This window comes from Phoca vitulina, unplaced genomic scaffold (assembly GCF_004348235.1).
Source record: "Phoca vitulina isolate PV1807 unplaced genomic scaffold, GSC_HSeal_1.0 scaffold2, whole genome shotgun sequence".
Classification (NCBI taxonomy): domain Eukaryota; kingdom Metazoa; phylum Chordata; class Mammalia; order Carnivora; family Phocidae; genus Phoca; species Phoca vitulina.
The window spans coordinates 1,193,049-1,214,738 of record NW_022589705.1 but is presented as its reverse complement, the minus strand read 5'-3'; the positions used below and the strand labels follow the sequence as shown (position 1 = coordinate 1,214,738).

At 41.2% G+C, this 21,690-nt stretch overlaps 2 protein-coding genes across 6 annotated transcripts in view; one reads left to right on the top strand and one right to left on the bottom strand.

Moving 5' to 3' along the window:
• Positions 1-5,201: 5,201 nt before the first annotated feature.
• PRKAB2 (protein kinase AMP-activated non-catalytic subunit beta 2) lies at positions 5,202-18,582 on the bottom strand. Of its 5 annotated transcripts, XM_032420198.1 has the most exons (9): positions 18,415-18,581; positions 17,970-18,150; positions 14,049-14,215; positions 13,127-13,220; positions 12,778-12,898; positions 10,041-10,174; positions 9,280-9,348; positions 7,788-7,824; positions 5,202-6,418 (listed from the first exon to the last, which is right to left on the bottom strand). In XM_032420198.1, the coding sequence occupies exons 2-9, from the start codon at positions 18,123-18,125 to the stop codon at positions 6,399-6,401; spliced, it is 798 nt and encodes a 265-aa protein (XP_032276089.1). In that variant the 5' UTR covers positions 18,126-18,150; positions 18,415-18,581; the 3' UTR covers positions 5,202-6,398. The 5 variants fall into 5 exon arrangements, with proteins under 5 accessions (XP_032276089.1, XP_032276078.1, XP_032276068.1 ...); XM_032420187.1 differs by lacking the exon at positions 7,788-7,824 and having other exon boundaries at positions 18,355-18,580; XM_032420177.1 differs by lacking the exon at positions 7,788-7,824 and having other exon boundaries at positions 18,415-18,580.
• A 91-nt stretch (positions 18,583-18,673) lies between these two features.
• CHD1L (chromodomain helicase DNA binding protein 1 like) overlaps positions 18,674-21,690 on the top strand; it is a 164,878-nt gene continuing 161,861 nt past the window's right edge. Inside the window, exon 1 of the mRNA XM_032420126.1 lies at positions 18,674-18,874. The gene's annotated coding sequence lies outside the window, so the exon portion shown is untranslated. The remainder of the gene's footprint in view (positions 18,875-21,690) is intronic.

Here is a 21,690-nt window from a genome sequence, read left to right as displayed (position 1 = left end):
GGGCTAGAAATCAAAAATATTTTCTGAGATCCAATTGAATGCAACATCCATCCCACTCCCTATCTCAACACCTAACTTCTAATTGTGACCCAGAACTATTGTAATCTATAACAAAGATCCCTGAAAACAAGAACTAAGCTAGGGTATAGGTCATAGTTTTGAGGAAACAGTCAGCCTGGAGTTAAGACTTCCCCCAAGATCCAGATACACAGGTCTGCAGTAATCTTGATGGCTCTTTCAGGTGCTCAGTATTCTTACCTGATGTTTTTATCATAATCTATCACTAGCAGGTGGGCTTTGGAAGCTGTAGTGAAGGGAATCTAGTTCATAAGTAGTAGAGAAGTTTGTGAAAACCTACTTTTGGTTTAAACATATCATACATCATATGGACCTTAGGTCTTCTGACCTCTGACAAGGAAACTTGCCCTCCTCCCTAGGAAGTCAATGAAAAGAGAAAACTCTCAAGACAGAAGTCTCCTTTGGAGCACAACTGAATGCCTGCAAGAATTCTAACTGGTAGGAGAGCATGGAGAAATTCATCTTTAGCCAGTGTAAGAGCACTGGAGCCAAGGAATGGGTTTAGGGAGAGGAGGTCCTCCAGACTTGCAAATGTGCTGCCGGATGAACACTGGCCACGTAAGCCGGGGGGGAGGGGAGGGAAGAGGACAGATTCATGATGTCTTTGAACAACAATGTGTTATGAGTAACTGTTGGTGCAGAGGATGAGAGGGCTCTGGAAGGAATACAAGATCCCCAGACAGGTGGGCCAGAGAGAAGTGCTTTAGGAAGCACACACCAATGCAAGTTTGGGCCTTGATAGAATTCTGGTGCCATGCTGTTTTAGCAACCATGGAGCATGATGTTGAGGAGAGCATTCTGTCAGAGGCTGAGTCCACATCAAATCTGACACTGTGCCTTGTCTGCAATTAGTCTCTTGACCTGCTACTGGGGGTTGAGGTTAACTTTTGTTCTGTTTCTGCAATTACTGGTCTTCATCACCTGCCCCACTTCACCCCTTCACTTCTCTCATCACCTTCCCTACTCTTTTCACCCTCTCTCCCAGTCACTCCCAGGGTCATTCTCTTGTTGCCCTTAAGGAAATTTAACTCACTTTAGATGAGTTAAATTTAGATGCTATAGAGTGGCAAATATAGGGGAGCCTGGATGTGTTGTTTTAGGAGAAATCCAGAGGTCAATTATGTAAGAACCCTGTGAAATAAAGGGATGGAAGACAAAAATTATCCTGTTACCATCATGAACAAAAAGCCATCTGAGGAGAGTGATTTGCTGTCAGAATGAAGCACATAATCTGCCTTCATGTATAATGAAGTATCTGTCTGACAGTAAGAGTAAGTAGGGAGGATCTGCATCCTTGGATGTGCATTAGAATCATCTGGAGACTCTAATACAGATGCCTGGATCCCATACCAGAGATTTTCGTTTAATTAGGGATGGAGGTAATAGATGGGGCATCAATATTTTTACAGAACCTGCGTAGGTGGTATGAATGTACAGACAGGTGAAAACCCTTAGGGTAGGGCCTCAGCAAATCTAGCACAGGATAATAGTTAAGTATGCGATTTGCAGAATGTGCCAAATTTCAAATCATTGAGTTCGCATTCCTCTAGTTAATGATGGCATAGCCTGGAAAAGTGGCAGATGGTTGGATGACATCACTTGTGTCCTACACCTACAACTTCTTTAATTCAAATGTGTTTGTGTGGTGATTTGCATTCTTTAGGTTCTGAGACTACCAAAGCAGATAGATCTTTATAATATAATCAGTGACCAATAAAGAACTCAAATATTATTGCTGTATAATACTTTTATTCAACAGTTTTATGGGAAAAACCTCACATTTCTGTATATGTAACATCACATAATTTTCAGACATGTCAAAGGCCAGTGACAAATTACATTGGGAAAAACTTTAAAATCTATTCTTGCATGCCAATCCCTTGTGGAATACTGAAAAGCAGCCCGGTACCTCAGCACTAAAGGTTACAAAAAGCACCCTTTAAAGGAGGACTCACATATTTAATTCTCTTCCAAATTATACTCTTATTCCCCCGCTATGACAGAGCTGCATTCATGCAAAATGCTTCAGTGAAATAACAACAAGCATCCTTCAATTTACCAAAATTCAAACAATTCTCACATATGGGGCCCAGTGTGGAGATTAGGACTAATGGACATCAGTGAGCTTTGGCTGTTCTAAAACCACAACCTAGGTAAGGTAAGTGTTCTGTGGATGGGAACAGAAAAGAAGATGATCAAATACATAATATAATACTTATGGTAGGTAACTTGACTACAAAATCCACAGAGTGGCATTTCACAGCAGTGTTACTGCAAAAGCACTGTGCTACAATGCAATTAGTTCAACTAATGTTGGAACTAATAAAAAATTTAATTTTTAATGAAACTTAATCACTTCAAAGCACAATAGAGAAAAGCAAATCAAGACAAAGTCCACATTTGAATTCTAGAGGGATTCCATTGCTAAGAATTGGATTTCATAAGTAACAGACTCTTGAGACTTCTCTTTCTTTCTTCTTATGGTTTAAAAAACAGAGTTGGCCATTTTACTCCAGAAGTTTGGGTTCACTGCAGAAATAATAGCCCTTCAACCTTCCACTGTGATGGGCGCTTAAGGAGAGACAAATGCCTAGAATCCAGAGTCTTCCTGACCCCTAGCCCTCCCAGGTGCTCTATTCCATGGGTAACTGGAGCTAGCAGTCCCTGGTAGAAGACAGCAAGGACTTGGTTTTATTGATGAGTGAGAATAATGTGTGAACAAACTGTATATCTGCTTGTAAGCCTATGCCCCAAATCACCAGAACATGAGGACTCAGAAATCTCTGAGAATAGAATATTTTTCAAACACACACAACATAGACTATATTGCATATCATTTTTAGTTGAGGTCAAAATTTTAAAAGCCCTATTTCCCCAATTAGAAGCAGGGGAATTCTATCATTAGTATGTCTCCTTCATTTATACCCAGATTAATATAAGCACAGTGTGGAGGTAATACTTCCTTCCAAACTTAACTTCATTTTAGCAGCATACATGGAGTACTGACACTTTGCAAAAAAGGTTTTATCTCAGATCCATTAGGTCAGTAAGAGACAAATAATTGGAGGCCTGGGTTTGTATGATCCTCTCAGAATCTTCTCTTGGACTCTTTTACAGGGTTTCTCTACCATATTAGCATTGTTTAAAAAAAAAAAAGCCAACACACTTGAGGCCAGGTATGCTCATAGGGGGTTTCACCTACAGTGACCAAATACCATTCAACCCTAAGCTTAATGAAAGCTAATAACCATGACCAGACCAGCAAGATGACTAATATTTGTTTTAGGTAACATTTGACCCGAAGCTCTGGTAATGTCAGCTTGACAAATGAAGGTAAAGCAGAATATAAAAGAAAGGGTAGAGAAAAGGAACAAGAGACAAAGGGATGTTTTATAGAGTAGGTTCTGTACAATGAGATCCAAAGGTTACCAGTATGTCTCATTTAATTAACAACCACAACAAAAAGGCTATTTTTAGTCTGAGTTACTTAAGCCTTTAATTTGTATCCTCCTCAGCTCAGTGACTCTTCCTTTTCCCCACAACCCCCAAACCATGATGCAGTTCTTGAAGGGTTAGCACTCCTAAAGAGTGATTTTCTAACTTTTCTAACTTTGACTCTGTGAAACTCCTAGAAGCGAAAAAAAACAAAAACCCAAAAAAATAACAACAAACAAAAACAGCCATGTTTTTTAAAAGCTAAAAGTGGGTTTTTTTTCTGCCTTTATTCATTTTCAAAATCTGCCAAGCTCTTCTACAGAAAATAACTATCCCTTTAACCAACACAAAAGAATGAGTGGATTGTACTCTGGGCTACCTTCCTCCTTCCCTCTCTCCCTTCTAGAACAGTTTCTTGGGGATAGCCTGTGTGTGATAGGCTGCTCAGGGCCATGGGGTGTATTAGCAGTGCAGAGAAGGACGGTGTTGAAGGAGGCATCACCCAGTTCCCCATGCCTGTCCTTTTCCATACCAGCTGGTCGGCTCTCAGTTCACATTTGGCTGGGATTACCTAAGAACATAGGAAACGGACACTTTCTGCACATACCCAGATTAGGAAGATCTGAAGGCCACCAGCACTAAACCTAGTGTCACTGGGGCCAAAGCCAGTCCACAGAGGCCACTGGCCTGAGAAACTGAAGGACTCTCTTTTCTTGCCCCACTCTACTGATACATCTGTGTAAAATTTTTAATACACAAACACATAGGCAATTACACTTCAATACTGTTGATAAGAAATAGTAGTGTAATAAAATCCTCCAATAACAACCAAGAATTTGAATCCTCCTATGTGGCCCACTTATTTAATGGGTATTGGAAAAAACAAGAGTATAACTGAAGACAATGTAGATCCTGAGAGTTGGTTATAATAGGATTTGGCCTGGATTTTTTAAATGACACACCACTCAAAAAGTGGCTGGGACCATAAATGGTTTCCCACAAAAGCCTTTTGCTGCAGAAGGGGTCCTTGAGTGGCTAAAGCAGTATTTACTCTCAGCAAGTAACCACCAAAGCACTTAGCAGTTTGCATTCCCAGCAAAACCACCCCAATGCCCTACTGCCTCACTCCCAGGATCTGAGGTCTACATACCCAAAGACAACTGTGTCATCAGCTTTGAACAGGAAAGACAGGAGGTAGCTAAACTGACCTATGGGTGCCCTTTCAGTGTGGCTGGGCACATCCTAACAGTCAAGGCGTCTCTCAAGCATCAAGTTTGGCTTCCTTCAGTGTTCAATGTTTTGACTTGCATTTATCCTTAATGGAAGAGCCACAGATCTTGGAAAAGTATGTTTTATCTCTGAACCCCAAGAGTGGATTGGATAGCTCCTTTTCATTCCACAAATGAGAATCACTGACCCCATTTCTTCACTGAACACTTTTTAAAAAGAGAGAAACAAAACGGTCCTGTTTGTACTTGGTGCAGGGAAGCAATACTATCCATGGTTAGGAACCCCAGGGGTATCTTCTTGCTTCTTGGCCTATTGAGTCTTTAAGTTGAAGGAACTTTTTAGGTGCACCAAATGAACCTGAATTTGTTTCTAGAACAGTGTTTAGTGTAGTGATGTGCACAGGGTTGGCCACATTAATATAAGACCATAGAGGGCTAGAATACTTGTTGAACAAAATCTTGGGAACCATTTATCAAGAGCTTAAAATTCTCCTATTCAGTCTCTTTAAGAACAATGAAAAAACATTTTTTAATTAAAGAATAATGTAGGCACATAAAAATCTCCCAAAGATGAAGGACATTAAAGTTTTCCCTGGTTCCACTCCCACCTTCAAAGCTGTCTGCTCTGCAAAAGAAAATACGGAAGCAGGGCCAGGCCAGGTGGGACAACCTATGGAAATATGCCGAGACAGCCTAAGCTGTGGCACTAAACACAAACGAGAAAGTAGACCTTCTGCACTCTGCCTTTCTTATAATGCTGAGACCTATTTTCTTTAGTAGAAGTGAAAACTAGTGGTAACAAAGTGGCCTGGGCCTGTGCTGGGCTGAAAAGGAGACTTTCTGGCAGCCCCAGTCTGTGTTAGTAGGTCAGGTCTCACACAGCCTTCGAAAGGGTCACTTGCCAGTGAGTTTTGTGTTAGGGATGGGTCACGTATAGGATCTGAAGGAGGTTATCAAAGCAAGAATGTGAAATGAGAAGAGAAAGGGTTCCTGTGGGGCATCTGGTATCATAAAAAGCACAGACTGTGCCACATACTCTAGGAATACAGAGAACCCATGCAAGAAAAGCTGCCCCTGCAGGAGGCAACTGTAAGTAGGGCAGAAGTCTGGCACAAGCCCATCCCTTGGAGAGCCAAGGTAGCAGTGGTAGAATCTCTACCCAACAAGGATCCTGAGAGTTGGCTCTTCACCCATTTTAGGAAAAAAGCTTCCTGTAATGGTTCTTCCTGCAGCTCCCCCAAACTGGTCTTGGTGAGTCCCCACAGGCAGAGAGAACACATCTAGCTAGGAGGCTTCCATTAACCTTTCTCTCATATATGTGTATGTGTGTGTGTATATATATATATATATATATAGATAGATACACATACACACACACATATATATATAAAATTTTTTTTCTTAAAATAAATTCCATGAACTCATAAAGCTCCCATCTGCAATCGAATGCAAAAGCAGAGCATCCTACTCAAAGGCTCTGAAACACACATATCAGCCTCAAAGCAAATTAGCCTTCCAGTCTTAGGTTAAGACTGGTCCAGTCCAGAAAGGCAAGGGAGATGCTTCTCTTAAATCCTGGGAGGCAGGAAGGGATCCCTTCAGATGGGCTTATACAGCAGAGTAGTGACATACTTCTTCTTGTAGCGATGGGTTGCACTAAGGACCATCACACTGTCCTGCAAGGGAAAGAAACATGCAGCTAGTTAGTTAGTTCAGACGACAGGTGGCTCTTCCAGCCATCAGTCCTTCATAGTCGCTCACTTTTAACAGAGATAGTTGATATTATATAAACAGGCTGGTTCAATTCAACTTAAATTCTAATCCTGACTTCTACTGTTACTCTATTTGTGGCCTGAGTAATCTACTTGATGCCTCTAAGCCTTTTTTCTCATCATGACAAAGGATAACACCTACCCCATGAAGGTGGTTTTGATGATTATATGAGAATATCTGAGACATAATAGGTGCTGAAGAAATAGTAGTTTCCTACCTTCTTACTCCTTTCCCCACCTCAAATGTGAATATTGGGTTTAAAACTAGCATGGAAAAAAAAAAATATCCTGACATTCATTTTTTTTTAAATTTATTTTTAATTAATTAATTTATTTTTTTAAATGTTTTGTTTATTTATCTGACAGAGAGAGACACAGCAAGAGAGGGAACACAAGCAGGGGGAGTGGGAGAGGGAGAAGCAGGCTTCCCGCTGAGCAGGGAGCCCGATGCGGGGCTCGATCCGAGGACCCTGAGATCATGACCTGAGTCGAAGGCAGACGCTTCACGACTGAGCCACCCAGGCGCCCCCTGACATTCATTTTTAGAAGGAAGTCTAAAATGCAGTGAGAAGAAAGGAGGGTGATTTTTTTTCCCCCCATTTCCAAGCCCCAAAGCAGGTCTAATTTAGATTTAATGACAGGGATGAACTTAAAAAGTTCGTTCTAATCAAGAGGAGACTCAGGAATCCCTCTCTATCCTTGAACAAAGTAGACCCCAAAATCTTCCTTGGAAAGACACTCAATCTAATGGGTCAACTCCAAACAACCTAAACAATCTGACAGAACCAGGAGTGGGTCAAGGCCAAGCTGAATCTCAGTAATCAAGACCCTGATCTGGGTTAGAACCAATATGACAAGGAAGAGGTACTCTTTCCCTGGCTGTGTTACAGCTCAAGGGTATGCCATAGGAGGAGACAGTAGGCCCATGAGCATCAGTTGATAGCCAAGGAGCAGTTACAGGAGGCAAAATTCAGTCTGATCCAAAGAACCCAAGCAAATCCAACTGAGAAACCAGTGCATCTTCCCTTTTTCCCATATGCTGTGTTATCTACAATGAATGCTTCTCAGATTAACATTCTGTGACCAGAGTATGCTGATCACAGCCTAAATATGACAGAAGCTAGGAAGGTAAAAAATTCAGCGCCAGGAAGGGTTTGGTAGAAACGAAGAGCAGGTGACAGAAAAATCTACTTGGAAAGACCTGGTGCCGTGATCTCTAGGAAATAACATGGAATGAGGACGGGAGGACCTCAGCCCTCTCTCTGGTACTTACTGGCATTATGACCTTCTCTGAGCCTTAGTTTCTTTATCTATAAAACAGGGTTAAAATTAAATTCAATAATATATATTTAAAAAGTACGACATAATCTGTTAAAGATAGCTGTGTCAGTGATTTCCCTAATGTGGCTGCACATCTAGAAGCAGCTTAAAAAATAATTACTGGGGGTCCATTCTAGATGCACTTATTCAGAATCTCTGGGGATGGAGGCTTTGAAACTGTATTTTTACAAATTTCCCCAAGTGATTCTGATGATGATCACCCTAGTCTGGTAACTACAGAACCATATAAAACTTCATTCCAATAGCCAAACCACAAAGACATGACAAGACTGAAAGGGTATTTTCTTTTTTTTTTTTTTAATTTTTTATTGTTATGTTAATCACCATACATCATTAGTTTTTGATGTAGTGTTCCATGATTCATTGTTTGTGTATAACACCCAGTGCTCCATGCAGAACATGCCCTCTTTGATACCCATCACCAGGCTAACCCATCCTCCCACCCCCCCTCCCCTCCCCTCTAGAACCCTCAGTTTGTTTTTCAGAGTCCATCGTCTCTCATGGTTTGTCTCCCCCTCAGATTTCCCCCCTTCATTCTTCCCCTCTTGCTATCTTCTTCTTCTTTTTTTTTTCCTAACATATATTGCATTATTTGTTTCAGACGTACAGATCTGTGATTCAACAGTCTTGCACAATTCACAGCACTCACCATAGTACATACCCTCCCCAATGTCTATCACCCAGCCACCCCATCCCTCCCACCCCGCCCCCGACTCCAGCAACCCTCAGTTTGTTTCCTGAGATTAAGAATTCCTCATATCATTGAGGTCATATGATACATGTCCTTCTCTGATTGACTTATTTCGCTCAGCATAACACCCTCCAGCTCCATCCACGTCGTTGCAAATGGCAAGATCTCATTCTGAAAAGGTATTTTCAACCCAGACTCTAATGCAGCAGAGAAACTAAGGACTCTAGAATTGGAGGGGACAGAGCATATCTGGTCACATTTCTCCTTTACCTAGTGTAATGGAGAGATGCAACCAGTGGGTGTATATGACCGAAGCACTCAAAAGCAGCTCCCATCCACCTTTAAAAAGCAAAAGCCCTAATCACATTCAAGCATTCTCTGAACTGGAAGATAAACTTGCTTTGCCTGCAAATGAAATCCTAGTGCTGTGAACTCCAATTCAATTAAGTAGGTGGTACAAAGGTTATGGCTATCCAAAAAGAAACCAGGAAGCAGAAAAGTCATTTAATCACAGGGCAATTCAGCTAGCCAGAACATAGGGATAGGGACTAAGATTAAAAACAAACAAACAAACAAACAAACAAAAAACCCACCTACTAGTTAAAAAAAAGAAAGTTCTTCTCCTATAATTTGATCCTTATGGCCAGCTTTAGCCTCACTGAGGTGGCAGGGCAAGAAACCACGTGTTACCCCTGCCCTCCCATTTTGGGGAAGAGCCAGGCCCGCCACTTACCTTAATGGATAATGCATAGAGATGGTTCAGCATAACATGATTGGGCTCAGGAAGCAAGGCTGGGTCACACTAAGAAAGAAAAAAAAAAAATCACTAAATGGGGTTAAGTGCACAGTTTTCAACCGAACAGTTTACTCTTCCTTAGAGCTCTTTGGATCTGTTGAGAATGCTAAACTAGAATGTGTGTTTTTTCAAAATAATACACTCACCTTAGTATATAGCAATCTTTATGTTCTCATTACAGAGAATTAGGAAAATTCTGAGTCCAGGACAGAAACTCTAAGCCTTAGCATCTATTTATCTCCCTTAATAGAGCTAAAACAAAAATCTTGACCACAACACATACAGAAAATTTGTGTTAAGAGGCAAAAATAATCTTGGTGGGAATCAGGTGAATTGACTAGAGATGTAAATTATATGGGAAAAAAAAAAAAAAACCCACCAACAACCCAAACCCCTTATACTCCTTTTGTATATCCCCAAATGATAAGTAGGTCTTATCTTGTGTTGGACTGAAGTCCCAGAAATTGGTTCTAGCAATCCATGGCTCCGGGACCAGAAGATAACTATGAATTTTGATATCAGTACCTGGAAAAGTAATAACTCAGCCCTGGAAAAAGGAATCTGTAATGCTATTGATAGGTATATGATTTACATTCTCACACAGCTTTGTAATAATCCCAACCTCTAGGATTACTAACTTTGGCTCAAATGGTCCTAGTAACACCCAGATGCCCCAGCAATTCTCTCAGGATACTCACAGAAATATTAGTGTCCTTGTTAAGAATAACTTGAAGAAGGTGAGGAGGTAGGATGGGTGGGGATTTGAATCTCTCCTCAGATCGAAACACATACATTTCTTGACCATAAGGCCCAGGGGGAGAGCTGGAAAGGTCTGGAAGAGATTTATCCAAATATAAGGGAAAGTTGGAGAGCTAGTAAAAATGCATGAAAAAACTGTCAATAGATGGCAGCTAATATTAAATGTGGTAGACGTCATAGATCATAAACTTGTAACCTGCTGGGTCTACAATTGTAAGGCAAAGAAAGAGTCTGAGTCATCCTGAACATGAACCCTGAAATTCCTCAACATGGCAACATGATGTGGAGGACAGAGGAGGGGATGAGGAGTGGAAGACATAGGTACAGAGAAGAGCTACTCTATTTATCAGTTGTATGACCTAGAACAAATCCTTCTATTATGGTCAGTTTCTTCATTCATAAACTGAAAGATAATAATCTCTACCCTATTTCACAATGTTTTTACAGGAATGAAAGGAGGTAACAGATATGACGATGCCTTGTAAACTGTCAACCAATGTGAAAAAATTAGATTTTTTCTTTTTTCCACGCAAGCAATAGATAACAAGGTTATAAACTCTAAGACTGCTGATAGTACAATGATTGCAACAATGAGGACAAGATTACTAACGATGTAGCAGGTGTCAGGGAAATGTAAATCAAATACCACCTCACACTCATTAAGATGACTATAATAAAAACACACACAATAATAATTGTTGGTGAGGATATGGAAAAACTGGAACTTTTGTACGATCCCCATAAAATGGTGCAGCAGCTTTGGAGAACGGTTGGGCAATTCTTCCAAAAGTTAAACTTTAAGTTGGCATATGACCCAACAATTATACTCCTGGGAAATGAAAACATACGTCCACACCAAGACTTGAGCACAAATGTTCAGAACAACATTGTTTATAATAGACAAAAAGTGGAAACGATCCAAATGTCCATTGGCTAATGAATCCATACAATGGAATTTTATTCACTCATAAAAAGGAGTGAAGTACTGAGACATATAACATGGATGAACCCTGAAAACATGCTAAGTGAAAGAAGCCAAACACCAAAGACCACATATTGTGTGATCCCATTTATATGAAAGGTCCAAAATAGGCAAATCCATACAGACACAAAGTAGATCAGGAAATTGGGTGAAAGAGGGAAGACAGAGATATCGAAAGTATGCTAGTCCTCTTTCTATATAATTATGATTCCATGTCCCTTGTTCATCAGTTGCTTCTCCAGAATCATATAATGCAAAAATGTAGAGTTGCAAGTGGCCTCATCACTTAATTCAATATAATTAAACCCTTGTTAATCACTGCCCCACCAGTCAAGAAGAAGGTTCACCTTTACTTACTGGGCTTATATAATAAAAACTATTTTTATGATTTTCATAAACAATTATTATACTATTGATTAGTCTTTTAGAAGCTACATAAGCCACCTTTGTGCCCTGAGATTCTAATACGCTCCACTTAAGGTTGTGTCTCCTCAGATGAGAATCACTGAGATTCTTTTTTTTTTTTTTTTTCCCTCTTATTCCCTCCCCTGCCACTCGTGTTTAGCCTATTTTTCCCAAACCTTTTTTTTTTTTTTTTTTTTTAATTTTTTTATTGTTATGTGAGAATCACTGAGATTCTAAGCCTCTGATTTTAGTGATAGGGAACTGAGAACCAGAAAGGTTGAAGGACCTGTCCATGACTTCAAAGCTAGTGAGTAGCAGCAGCAGGCTTTGAACTCACAAGGGAAAAGTGTACTCACTGGGAACAGTGTGCACAATTCTTTAGACAGTTACAGCCTTTAATGTAACGTACTAAAATGGTAATTGTGAGCGCGGTTAGCAAATCACTCTTCTGATGTTGTAGCAAATGTGATAAAAGCCATGGAAAAAAGTAATATGGGAGAAACTAAAGGATACAGGTCTTTTCCTCTAACAAGGAACTTTTTTTAACCAAAAACTTATAAAACTTCAGTTAACATACACACAAAAGAGTTGTGGGGGTTTTGTAACCCTTTCTCCCCAAAGACGGCCATAGTTGGAGGGCCATATAAAAATGTAGAACTGCCAGCCAAGCTGTCAAACTGGCAGGATTAAGCTAATGCAGATGCAGCTAAACAAGGCAAACCAGACAGAACTAGTCTCGGCTGGGTGATACTGTCAAAATGTCAATGAAATATTACTAGAAACAGCTTTTTAAACTACAGGCTGTAGCCCATTAGTGGCTCATGAAAGAAAGGATAAAATAGAAAATAGAGTGTATCACATGTAACAAAGACACACATTCTGCTGAGACTTGTGTTACAGGTGCATGTGTGTGTGTGTGAGAGAGGGAGAAAGATGGGGAGAGGGAGAGAGATGGGGAGAGAGAGAATGGGTTACAAAGTAAAACAAATGTCTTGCTGTAGATCTTGGTTGAAAAGTTTGAAATCAAATACACTAGACTGAGATTTTTTTTCTCTCAGACAAGATCTAAATGTTTAGAGGACAAACATATATAGACAAAAATATATATATACTAATAAGTTATAATTTGTGTGTGTGTGTGTATATATATATATATATATATATATATATAAACACATATATGATTCAGAAGATTCCTGAGGAGAAAATGAAAAACAAAAACCACTCTTGGGAAGAAACAGGCATTATAAGAAAAACACATCAAGAAAAAGCAAATACTACAAAATTACCTCGACAAGATGTCTCCGAGCTTTCCATTGAATCTAGCTTTAAAGCATCAAACACCTCAAAGTCAGATTTCTTGACATGGATCAAATTGTTAATCGTGCCAAGCTGACTGGTAACCACAGGCTGAAACAATGAATGGAAAATATTCATATACCCTGTTTTAAATTCATCTCTTCCATCTAACTCTCCTATTTTAAAAAATGATCATACTTGGCACCTCCATCTTTAATCAAGAGAGAAATCCTCCAGTGTAGGAGCCCATCAGTCCTGACAGCAATGACGTTGGACACCAAGGGGAATAATAGGCAAAAGGACACAGTTAATGGTTACCCTTGGAGATCAAGGCCTTACCTCTGACGGATCATGAACCCACTGTCCATCCACAAAGAACTTGTACTGGTGCTCTCCCTCAGGGAGGTCTAAGATGGCAACAAAGTCATTATGGCTACAGAAGAAAACAGAAGGTTAAACAGGCCAAGTTCCTGTTAGAAGACAGAATGTAAATGTAAAAACCATGAGACATTCACAACATCATACCAGTGATCTCCCACATTCCTAAGCAATTGTCTCCCCTGGAATAAAAAATAATTTATAGACCCACTCCCCTTTTCTGTATCACCTTGAGCACATATTTGCCAGCCCCTCCCAATAACTTTAGTTCTTAATATCTGGAAAAGAATAATAGATGTTAATCCCCCAAAATGGTTCACCTTAGTACAGCTAATTTGCTTCAGCAGGAATAGATTCCTTCACAAGTGTAAAGATAGCAGGTAGCTTCAGAATATTGAAGTGCCTCAAGTTACCCTTTCCATATTTTGGTGAGCATTTTCTGAAAAATGACCTACTTATAAAGGGCCATTCTGATTACCAAATAATTCATTATTGCTCTGCAAGCAACAACTCACATTACTACCTAGTACATCAGTTGTGTTTTGTTTTAGTGCAGAAGTCAGAACAAGTGGACTCAGCCAGTTACAGATGACTTCCCACAAGCACAGACAGGACTTGTGTTAACACAGTCCTAAAGAATGTACCCACAAAGCTGTATGGTAAGTTCCTCTGAGGCAATGATATTCTAACTGGTTAAACATTTCTGACTAAGAGATTAAAAAAAAAAAAAAAGCCACAAATGTAGTCATTGGTCACAGAAAATGTTCTAGATAGAGTCCCTATCGGGTGGAGAGGAGCAGTCCAGACAGGTCTCTCCCCTGAGAAGGGAAATCAGGTCTCTACTCCTGGACCCTATAGACTCAACCAAGACATTTGTCTTCACCTCTTAATCAGTGGAATCTTGGTGCTCCAATTGTTGAAGGACCCAGAGATGAAGACCTCCTTGCCTCCTTCAGACCAGCGGATAACAGTGGGCCGGGCCTGCTGTGTGGGCTTTACGGAGTCCTCCAAATCCTGCTGCCATGATACAAACTCTTTGTCCCCAGGGAGCTGTAAGAAGGATTAGGTCATCCCTAAATTGTGACCCAGGAATTTTTAAAAGGTCACTCTCCTCCCTAGGGCAGAGAGGGGTGCTAGGTGTCTGGTAAGGATCAGTAAGCCTTGAAATTAGCAACTGAATCAGATATTGAACAAACTATAGAAAAATAACGCATCTAGGACCAAAATGGTCAAATGGCTCATGCTCAAGGGTTGCCCAAATCACAGCCTAACTTTAGACTTTGCATATTATCACTCACCCTTTCAGAGCCTTAAGATCTCCCTTTCAAAAAAAGAGGTGGAGGGAAGCTTACTTACTACTCCCTGTTACCAGATTAACTCACAGGCAGGCAATTATGCTTCTGAGTACCTCTTAAAAGAAAAAATATGAAAAAAAAGTATGCTTCCATAAAAAGCAATAAAGTTAGCCATGTATTTTTCACATGTAAATATGAACAGTTCTGGGGCGCCTGGGTGGCTCAGTTGTTAAGCGTCTGCCTTCGGCTCAGGTCATGATCCCAGGGTCCTGGGATCGAGTCCCACATCCGGCTCCCCGCTCTGCGGGAAGCCTGCTTCTCCCTCTCCCACTCCCCCTGCTTGTGTTCCTGCTCTCGCTATGTCTCTCTCTGTCAAGAAAATAAATAAAATCTTTAAAAAAAAAAAAAAAAATGAACAGTTCTGAATTATCAGTTGTAATGCAAGTTAGAGATACTGAAATTCATAAATAATTCATAAACTTCATTTTGGCTAATAGGTTACAAAAGGACATTAAAAGTATAGAAAAATCATATCATTGGTTCCTTAATTTTTGAGAAGTGGTTATGAAATCTTACTTGCTCACTTCTGCCAGGTATATACTAATTATTTCAGGAGTGGGGATGAAAATTCTGGAGCCTCAAGGCACATCAGATCAAAAACACAGCTTCCTTTTACAAAAGCAGTTCCAATATCAAATGAGGTCTGTAGGATTTTAAAAAAAAAATTTGACTTCTTACTCAGTTTATTTTCATTACCATCCTTTAGAACAAGAGTTGGCAGACTCTGGCCAGGGAGCCAGATGCTTTTATAAATAAACTTTTATTGGAAAATAGCCACGCTCATTCATTTACATATGATCTACAGCTGCTTTCATGCTAAGCAAAACTGAATAGTTGTGACAGAGACTGCATAGTCCACAGGTCTAAAATATTTACTGTCTGGTCCCTTACAGAAAAAGTCTGCTGATCCCCACTTCAGAATGGTTTAAATGACTTTGGTAAATAGGTAAATAGGACGGTACTGTATCAAGTAAAAACATCACTTGGGTTAAAAAAAAAGGATTAACTTATTCATTTGGGCTTTACTTTGAAAATGGCTAAGGTAGTCTACCTTCCATACAGTCTCTCAATAGTCCTCAAAACTATACTATGAGACACGAGTAGCAGCATAAACTCAACTAAACAGAGAAACAGAATTGAAGGGACTTTAACATTACATAAGGAAGTGTCTTAAGTGAAAACCTTTATCTCCTTATTCTTAAAGCAATGCACACTCTTGCCTGACTGGCTGCATTAAAATTACAGAAATTTTTACATATGCCTAAGAATAACTCTCAGATTCTGATTTAGATATAGGGCCTAGGAATCTGTTTTTAAAAAGCTTCACAGAGAATAATAATACTGTGATTGTTAAAATAAAGAAAAAAACCTCATCTCTACAGATACATCCTAAAATATTTACAGATAAAATAATATTTGATAGGATGTCTGGAATTTGCTTCAAAATAATTGCTGGTGGGGAGAGTGGATTGGGGTATAGAGGATATAAATTTGTTCACAATTTGATCATTGTTTAAACTGGGTGATGGGTATATAGGAGTTCATTATACTACTTTGTTCTCCCTACTCTGAAACATGGAAAATGTTTCCAAATTTCCATATAGTGTTTAAACAAATTTCAAGTGATTCTAATGTGCGAATAGGATTGAGAACCACTGAACTAGTCCATTGAAGAGGACTGGCATTTGAAGCAATGTAGGCCCCACTGCCACTGTTTCTATGAGTTACTTTCATGATTTAGTATTTTCAGTTTAGAATTTGAAAGCTACAAACTATTAATATGCCTAGCTTTGGAAGAAAGCCCTTCCACATATGACATGACATTTCTGTGGCAGGCCTGAGTGCAGCTGACTAGCAGAAAGACCATTTACTCCAAGTTAAATCATCAGCAAAATCATCAGGAAAAGAGGAAAAACAATGAGAACTACAGTTTGAAAATCTTTAAGTAAAACATTGAAGGAAGAAGTAAAGACAGTAGATTAAGAAGTATAAAATTTTAGACGTAGAATAGACCTTAGGAATTATCTGAAACAATTTTCTTATTCACAAATGACTGAGGTTAAGGAAAGAATGAACCAAAATAGGCTCCATTTCAGATGGAGCAAACGCTTTTATTCAGCACACCGATTATTGCAGTCACAGTTTGACAATACACTGTACTTAAATCCTGAGTCATCGATGTAGGAAAAGGGTAAAATTACGAGGTGGATCACCTTGAGAAAGCTTTGAAGAAGTAAATTCAAATGACTTGGTAGATGGCCCAAATGTTGAGGAAGAAGTTCTGAAGTGGGAGAAGGAAGGAAGGAAGGAATGGAGAAGAAACCCCAAGAAGTGGTTCTTTTAATCACCTTCACTTCTTTTTCTGTAGTTATGTTCTCAATTGGGATTCAAGAAAATAAACAGTCGAATCCAAATTTCATGTGCTACCCATGGGGCAAATCATTTGTTACTCTCTAAAACCCCAATCTGGTGGAAGATTTGAAGTGATAAGAAACATCAAATACACCCGAATCTCCTCAATCCCCCCATTTTTCTACTTTATCCCACTCGCACTGCCTGGAAGGATTATTGTATTTCGTTCTGACAGCTCTAAATGTGACTAGAAACATTCGGATGGTAATCACATTGCTGTTAGCTCCATCTAACACTTCTATGGGTGAACACAAGTTGCCACTTTTCTAAAAGTCCTTGGATTTGAGAGCAAGGTCTTCCAGGCAGCTGTGGGTTGTCCTTTTTTCAGCGATGGTAACATCATGAACTACTACTGGAAGTGGAAAAATCCTGGAAACATTTGCTCTCCCACTTGAGGATGTAGCTGGGCGTGAAAGAAGCACCTCAGCCACCACAATATAAAGTATGAAATAAAAATTGAGCAACCAAAGGAGGTCCTTTATTGACCCCCAAGACTAGGAGAAAGTATCAAATAAGCAAGTGGTTGCTGCTCACAGTCATGCCAAAGGGTGAGAGGATCAGAAGCGCTGAGTTCTGAGAAGGGCAAAAATGATACTGACACACAGAAATTGTCAGGAAAAAGAAATTCATTTACCCACCTCAGGGTAAATTTGAGAAACTGCCGCCGATGATCAGCAACTCAGGCAACCTACCATCTTAAGTTTTCTACCAGGGTTTACAATCTATAAACTCATCAGTACTCTAAAAGAAGGCACCTGCCTGTTAGGAAAACCAGGGATGGGGTGGGGGTGCGGGTCTACAGTCCCCATCGTAAAAATATGGCCAACAAATTAATCGAGAAACAAAAACTCCGCCTCTATCCTATTTTGAGGCAGCACCGCCGGAGTAATTAACCTCCAACATCTCCGTCCCCCCCAAATCCCTTTAAGTCAGAAAACCGTAACCTAGGTCAGTGTGATAAGAACCAGGAAAGGGAGGAGGAGCTCTGACCCCCAGCCTGCTGCAGCTGCGCCCACTGGGGACGTGGGGACGCTCACCTTGGAGTCTGGCAGGCTGAAGACGCTAGGGTCGTCCGTACTCCCCACCATGATCTTATGCTCCTTGCCCGGCGCATGGCCGCCGGCGCCCTCGGCGCGTGAAGCCTTGGCGCCGTGGCGCTCGCCAGCCACCCGGTCGCTGGTGGTGTTTCCCATGGCCGCAGCTCCAGTCGGGGGCCACCTGCCGTGGGGAACAACACGGCACTAGGAACACCCCCGCGGCCGCGTCAGGGGCGCCCCCGGCTCCGCCCCTGCGCCTGGGGATCCGGGCAAGGGAATCCCCGCCCCAGGGAAGCCGTGCCCGGGGTCCCCTCCTTCCCCGGCCTCCAGGAGCGCCCGGAACACCCCCAAACCCCTCTCGATACCCGCTGCTCAGGAAACCCACTTTCGGGAACACCCCGCATCCCCGCGCTCACTGCCCGAGGGCGTTCCCGACCCCAGTCACCTCCCGCGATGCTCTCCCTCCTCCCCTAGCCACTAGTGCGATGGCTGTTCTGCGGATAAGGCCACCAATAAAGTTATTGAAATTGAAGCCGCGCCCGGGGATAGCGATCCGGGTTTCCTCCTAAAATGGCTACAAGGCCCCTGGCGCGAGCCCGGCCCCGCGCGCGTTCCCTACAGCCGCGCGGCGACGGCTCCCGGAGCTCGCTGGCCCCTCTAGCCGCTGTCGCCTCTATGGTGGGCAGCCTCCTTCTCCAGGCGGGGGCGCCAGCTCTGCAGTTAGCCTCGGGGAAACGCCCGCCCCGTGGCCCTGGACCAGGAGTCGTTGGTGCGGTCGTCCCCAGGGCCTGCCTTCCGGAGGAGACGGTCGCTAGATGATAATTAGGGCCACCTCCCTGGGCTCAGGTGCTCCGTACCCGGAGAAGCGGCGCTCCTTTCTTCCCGGCCGCCTCACCTGGCTTCAGGTTAGCCAAAACGTTTTCTCGGCAGCGTTTTTATGGGAGGCGACCCAGAGAGGTGGGTTCCTACAGGGAATTAAAAAACCGGACTACCTACTGGAGTCAGAAGGAAGTAGTGGCAATTGTTTGAGGTTCAGCCTAACTGCTGTGGGGAGCAGTCAGCCCCGACTGGGGCCCCAGGGAAGAAGGGGTGATGAGGAGATAAACGTTGACAAATTAGTGAAACGTTAGTCTGAAGACGAGACAGCTGTTCTAAGCTAAGAAACAGCATATGCAATGAGCAACCCGAAAAGAAATACAGTTTGAGAGAGCAACAACAAAAACATCAGAAGGAACACTGAAAGCAGAAAGGGACAAAGATTGTCCTCGGGTTGGGACAGATCTAGGTTTTTACTGATAATTGATGGAACTTAAATGGTATTTACGAATTCTTACTTTGTATTATAATCATGTGCATGTCTAATTCCCAACTAGAAACCCTTATCACTCGGTGTGTTGCACAGAGCAGCCGCACTGGCATCACCTGGGGGCTTGTTAGAAGTGTAGCATCTGAGGCTCTGTCCTACAGAAATCAGAATCTGCATTTTAACAAGATCCTCCGGGGAACGTGTATACATATTAAAGTGTAAGAAGCCCTGTTTTGACAGCTGGCAGAGAGCAAATCTAGATTTGATTACTCTTCATATTCTGCGTACATCTTGTACCGAGTAAGCTTTTAATGAACATTTGCCCAGTGAAGGGTACATGAATACTGTTTATTTCTAACGAGATAATACCGCTTAAATAGCCAGTGATGGGGAACCCCAAGTGTACAAGGCCACCCTTCCTGACTGAGCAGCTCTGTTTGTTGAAAAGTTTATTTTTAATTGAAAACCCATCCACTTGAGTTCGACATATCCACTTCTCTGCCTTTTGTCTTTCCTCTGCCCCTAGTAAATTCAGTTATTCTCTGGCTCTTAACCAAAGGCAGTTTGCAGAAAAAAGGTACATTTTTACTGCGACCTTTTGCTGGTCCCTCCAAAGTCTCCACTGCCTGGTTACCTCCTCTTTGGTCCCTACCCTTCCCCTCCCCACCAGTTCCTTTCATTCTTTCCATGGGATTCTGAAGCAAGGCCCTTGAAGGAGTAATACATTAAATCTTAACTTGTGTACTATTCAGCTCTCTAACCGCAGGGTGGTTTCTCTATGCCAAATAATATGTCCCTGGTGTATACCTTACAATAGTCAGATCAGCATAGAAGTACACCAGGTATTACATTGGCCAATGGAAAACTTACTAAGAAAAGAAATAAACTTCTTTTTTTTTTTTTTAAGATTTTATTTATTTATTTGACAGAGAGACACAGCAAGAGAGGGAACACAAGCAGGCCGAGTGGGAGAGGGAGAAGCAGGCTTCCCGCTGAACAGGGAGCCCGATGTGGGGCTCGATTCCAGGACCCTGGGATCATGACCTGAGCCGAAGGCAGACGCTTAACGACTGAGCCACCCAGGCGCCCCAAGAAATAAACTTCTTGTAAAAGTAAATAGTAGTGCTTTTTGGGTTATCTCCTTTAGGGGATTACCCATGACACTGTTTTGCTCTAATAGCATAAGTTAGTCAATAGTTAATATAAGTCAGCCTTGCATATTGCATATTCAGACACAGGAGAAAAGTAGTTAACACTGTAGGATGGATTAATTGCTTCTTTCTAGTCCCAAGTTTGGTTGTTTGTCGCCACCCCAATGTTCTCTCTTTCCTTACAGAGGGAAAGAAAAAGAGGTAATAGGTAATGTAATTGGTGGGGGTTCTCTTGACATTACTGTGTCTCAGATGTCATTGCCACTGATCTCCTCAGATCAGCCATTCTGCCTGATAAAGAGAGGAAAATAACAGAGAGCATGGGAAGCCTCATAGCACAGTAAGCTTTTATGTACACTGCTAAAGGTGTCCTTCTTCTGAGAGGTGAAGATGTGGGAATGGGAGAAGAGTATATTGATTTTACAGAACTCGATGGCAGGTTAGATTGGGCATCTGGAGGTTTACATTCCCATCTCCCCTCCCATTTGTGGTCAGGGATGGGTAGGACAGGACATCTCATCTTGCTGATTTACATTTCAAAAAACAATCTGACATATTTTTTTATAAAGTTAAATATTCTCTTAACATGTAGTTTAATAATCCTACTCCTAGATATCTATCCAGGTGAAATAAAGATGGGTTCACACAAAAACCTGTACACAAATGTTTATTTGTATTAAACATATGTGACTTTATTCATATTTATCCCCAAATGGAAACAACAGAAATGTCCTTCACCTGGTGAATCAATGAACAAAATGTGGCATAGTTGTAAATGGAAAACTACTCAGCAATAAAAAGGATTAAACTCTCTATACACACATGGATGAATTGCAGATGCATTGTGGGGAGTAAAAGAAGCCAGATTCTATTTCTGGGAAAAGCAGAGTGTCAGAAACAGAACCATGCCTTCCAGGAGTTGAGGCGGGGAGGGGAGGGGTTGACTACAAAGGAGCAGGAGGGAATTTGGGGTAGGGTACGGAACAGTTCTATATCTTGATTGTAGTGGCCAAAACTTACAGAACTGTATCTGCCAAAACTTACAGAACTATACAATTAAAAGGGTGACTTTTATTGTAAGAAAATTATACCTCAATAAGAAATAAAAAAAATTTAATACTATTTTAAAAATCAGCTTTAGCAAGAGGAAAGATACAAGTTTATACACAAAAGAGACTACTCAATCATTGTAGAAACCAATTATTTTTAAAAACAAATACCATTGATTTTATTTTAAAAATTTTCCAGCTTTATTGCAGTATAA

Excerpts from the sequence above, each read along its gene's own strand:
- PRKAB2 (XM_032420187.1), bottom strand. The coding sequence starts at position 18,125 with ATGGGAAACACCACCAGCGACCGGGTGGCTGGCGAGCGCCACGGCGCC. Across the intron at positions 13,221-14,048 it reads AAGATTCCACTGATTAAGAG|CCATAATGACTTTGTTGCCA; the intron begins GTGAAGACAAAT and ends TTTCTTCTGTAG. Across the intron at positions 12,899-13,126 it reads GGGTTCATGATCCGTCAGAG|CCTGTGGTTACCAGTCAGCT; the intron begins GTAAGGCCTTGA and ends TCATTGTTTCAG.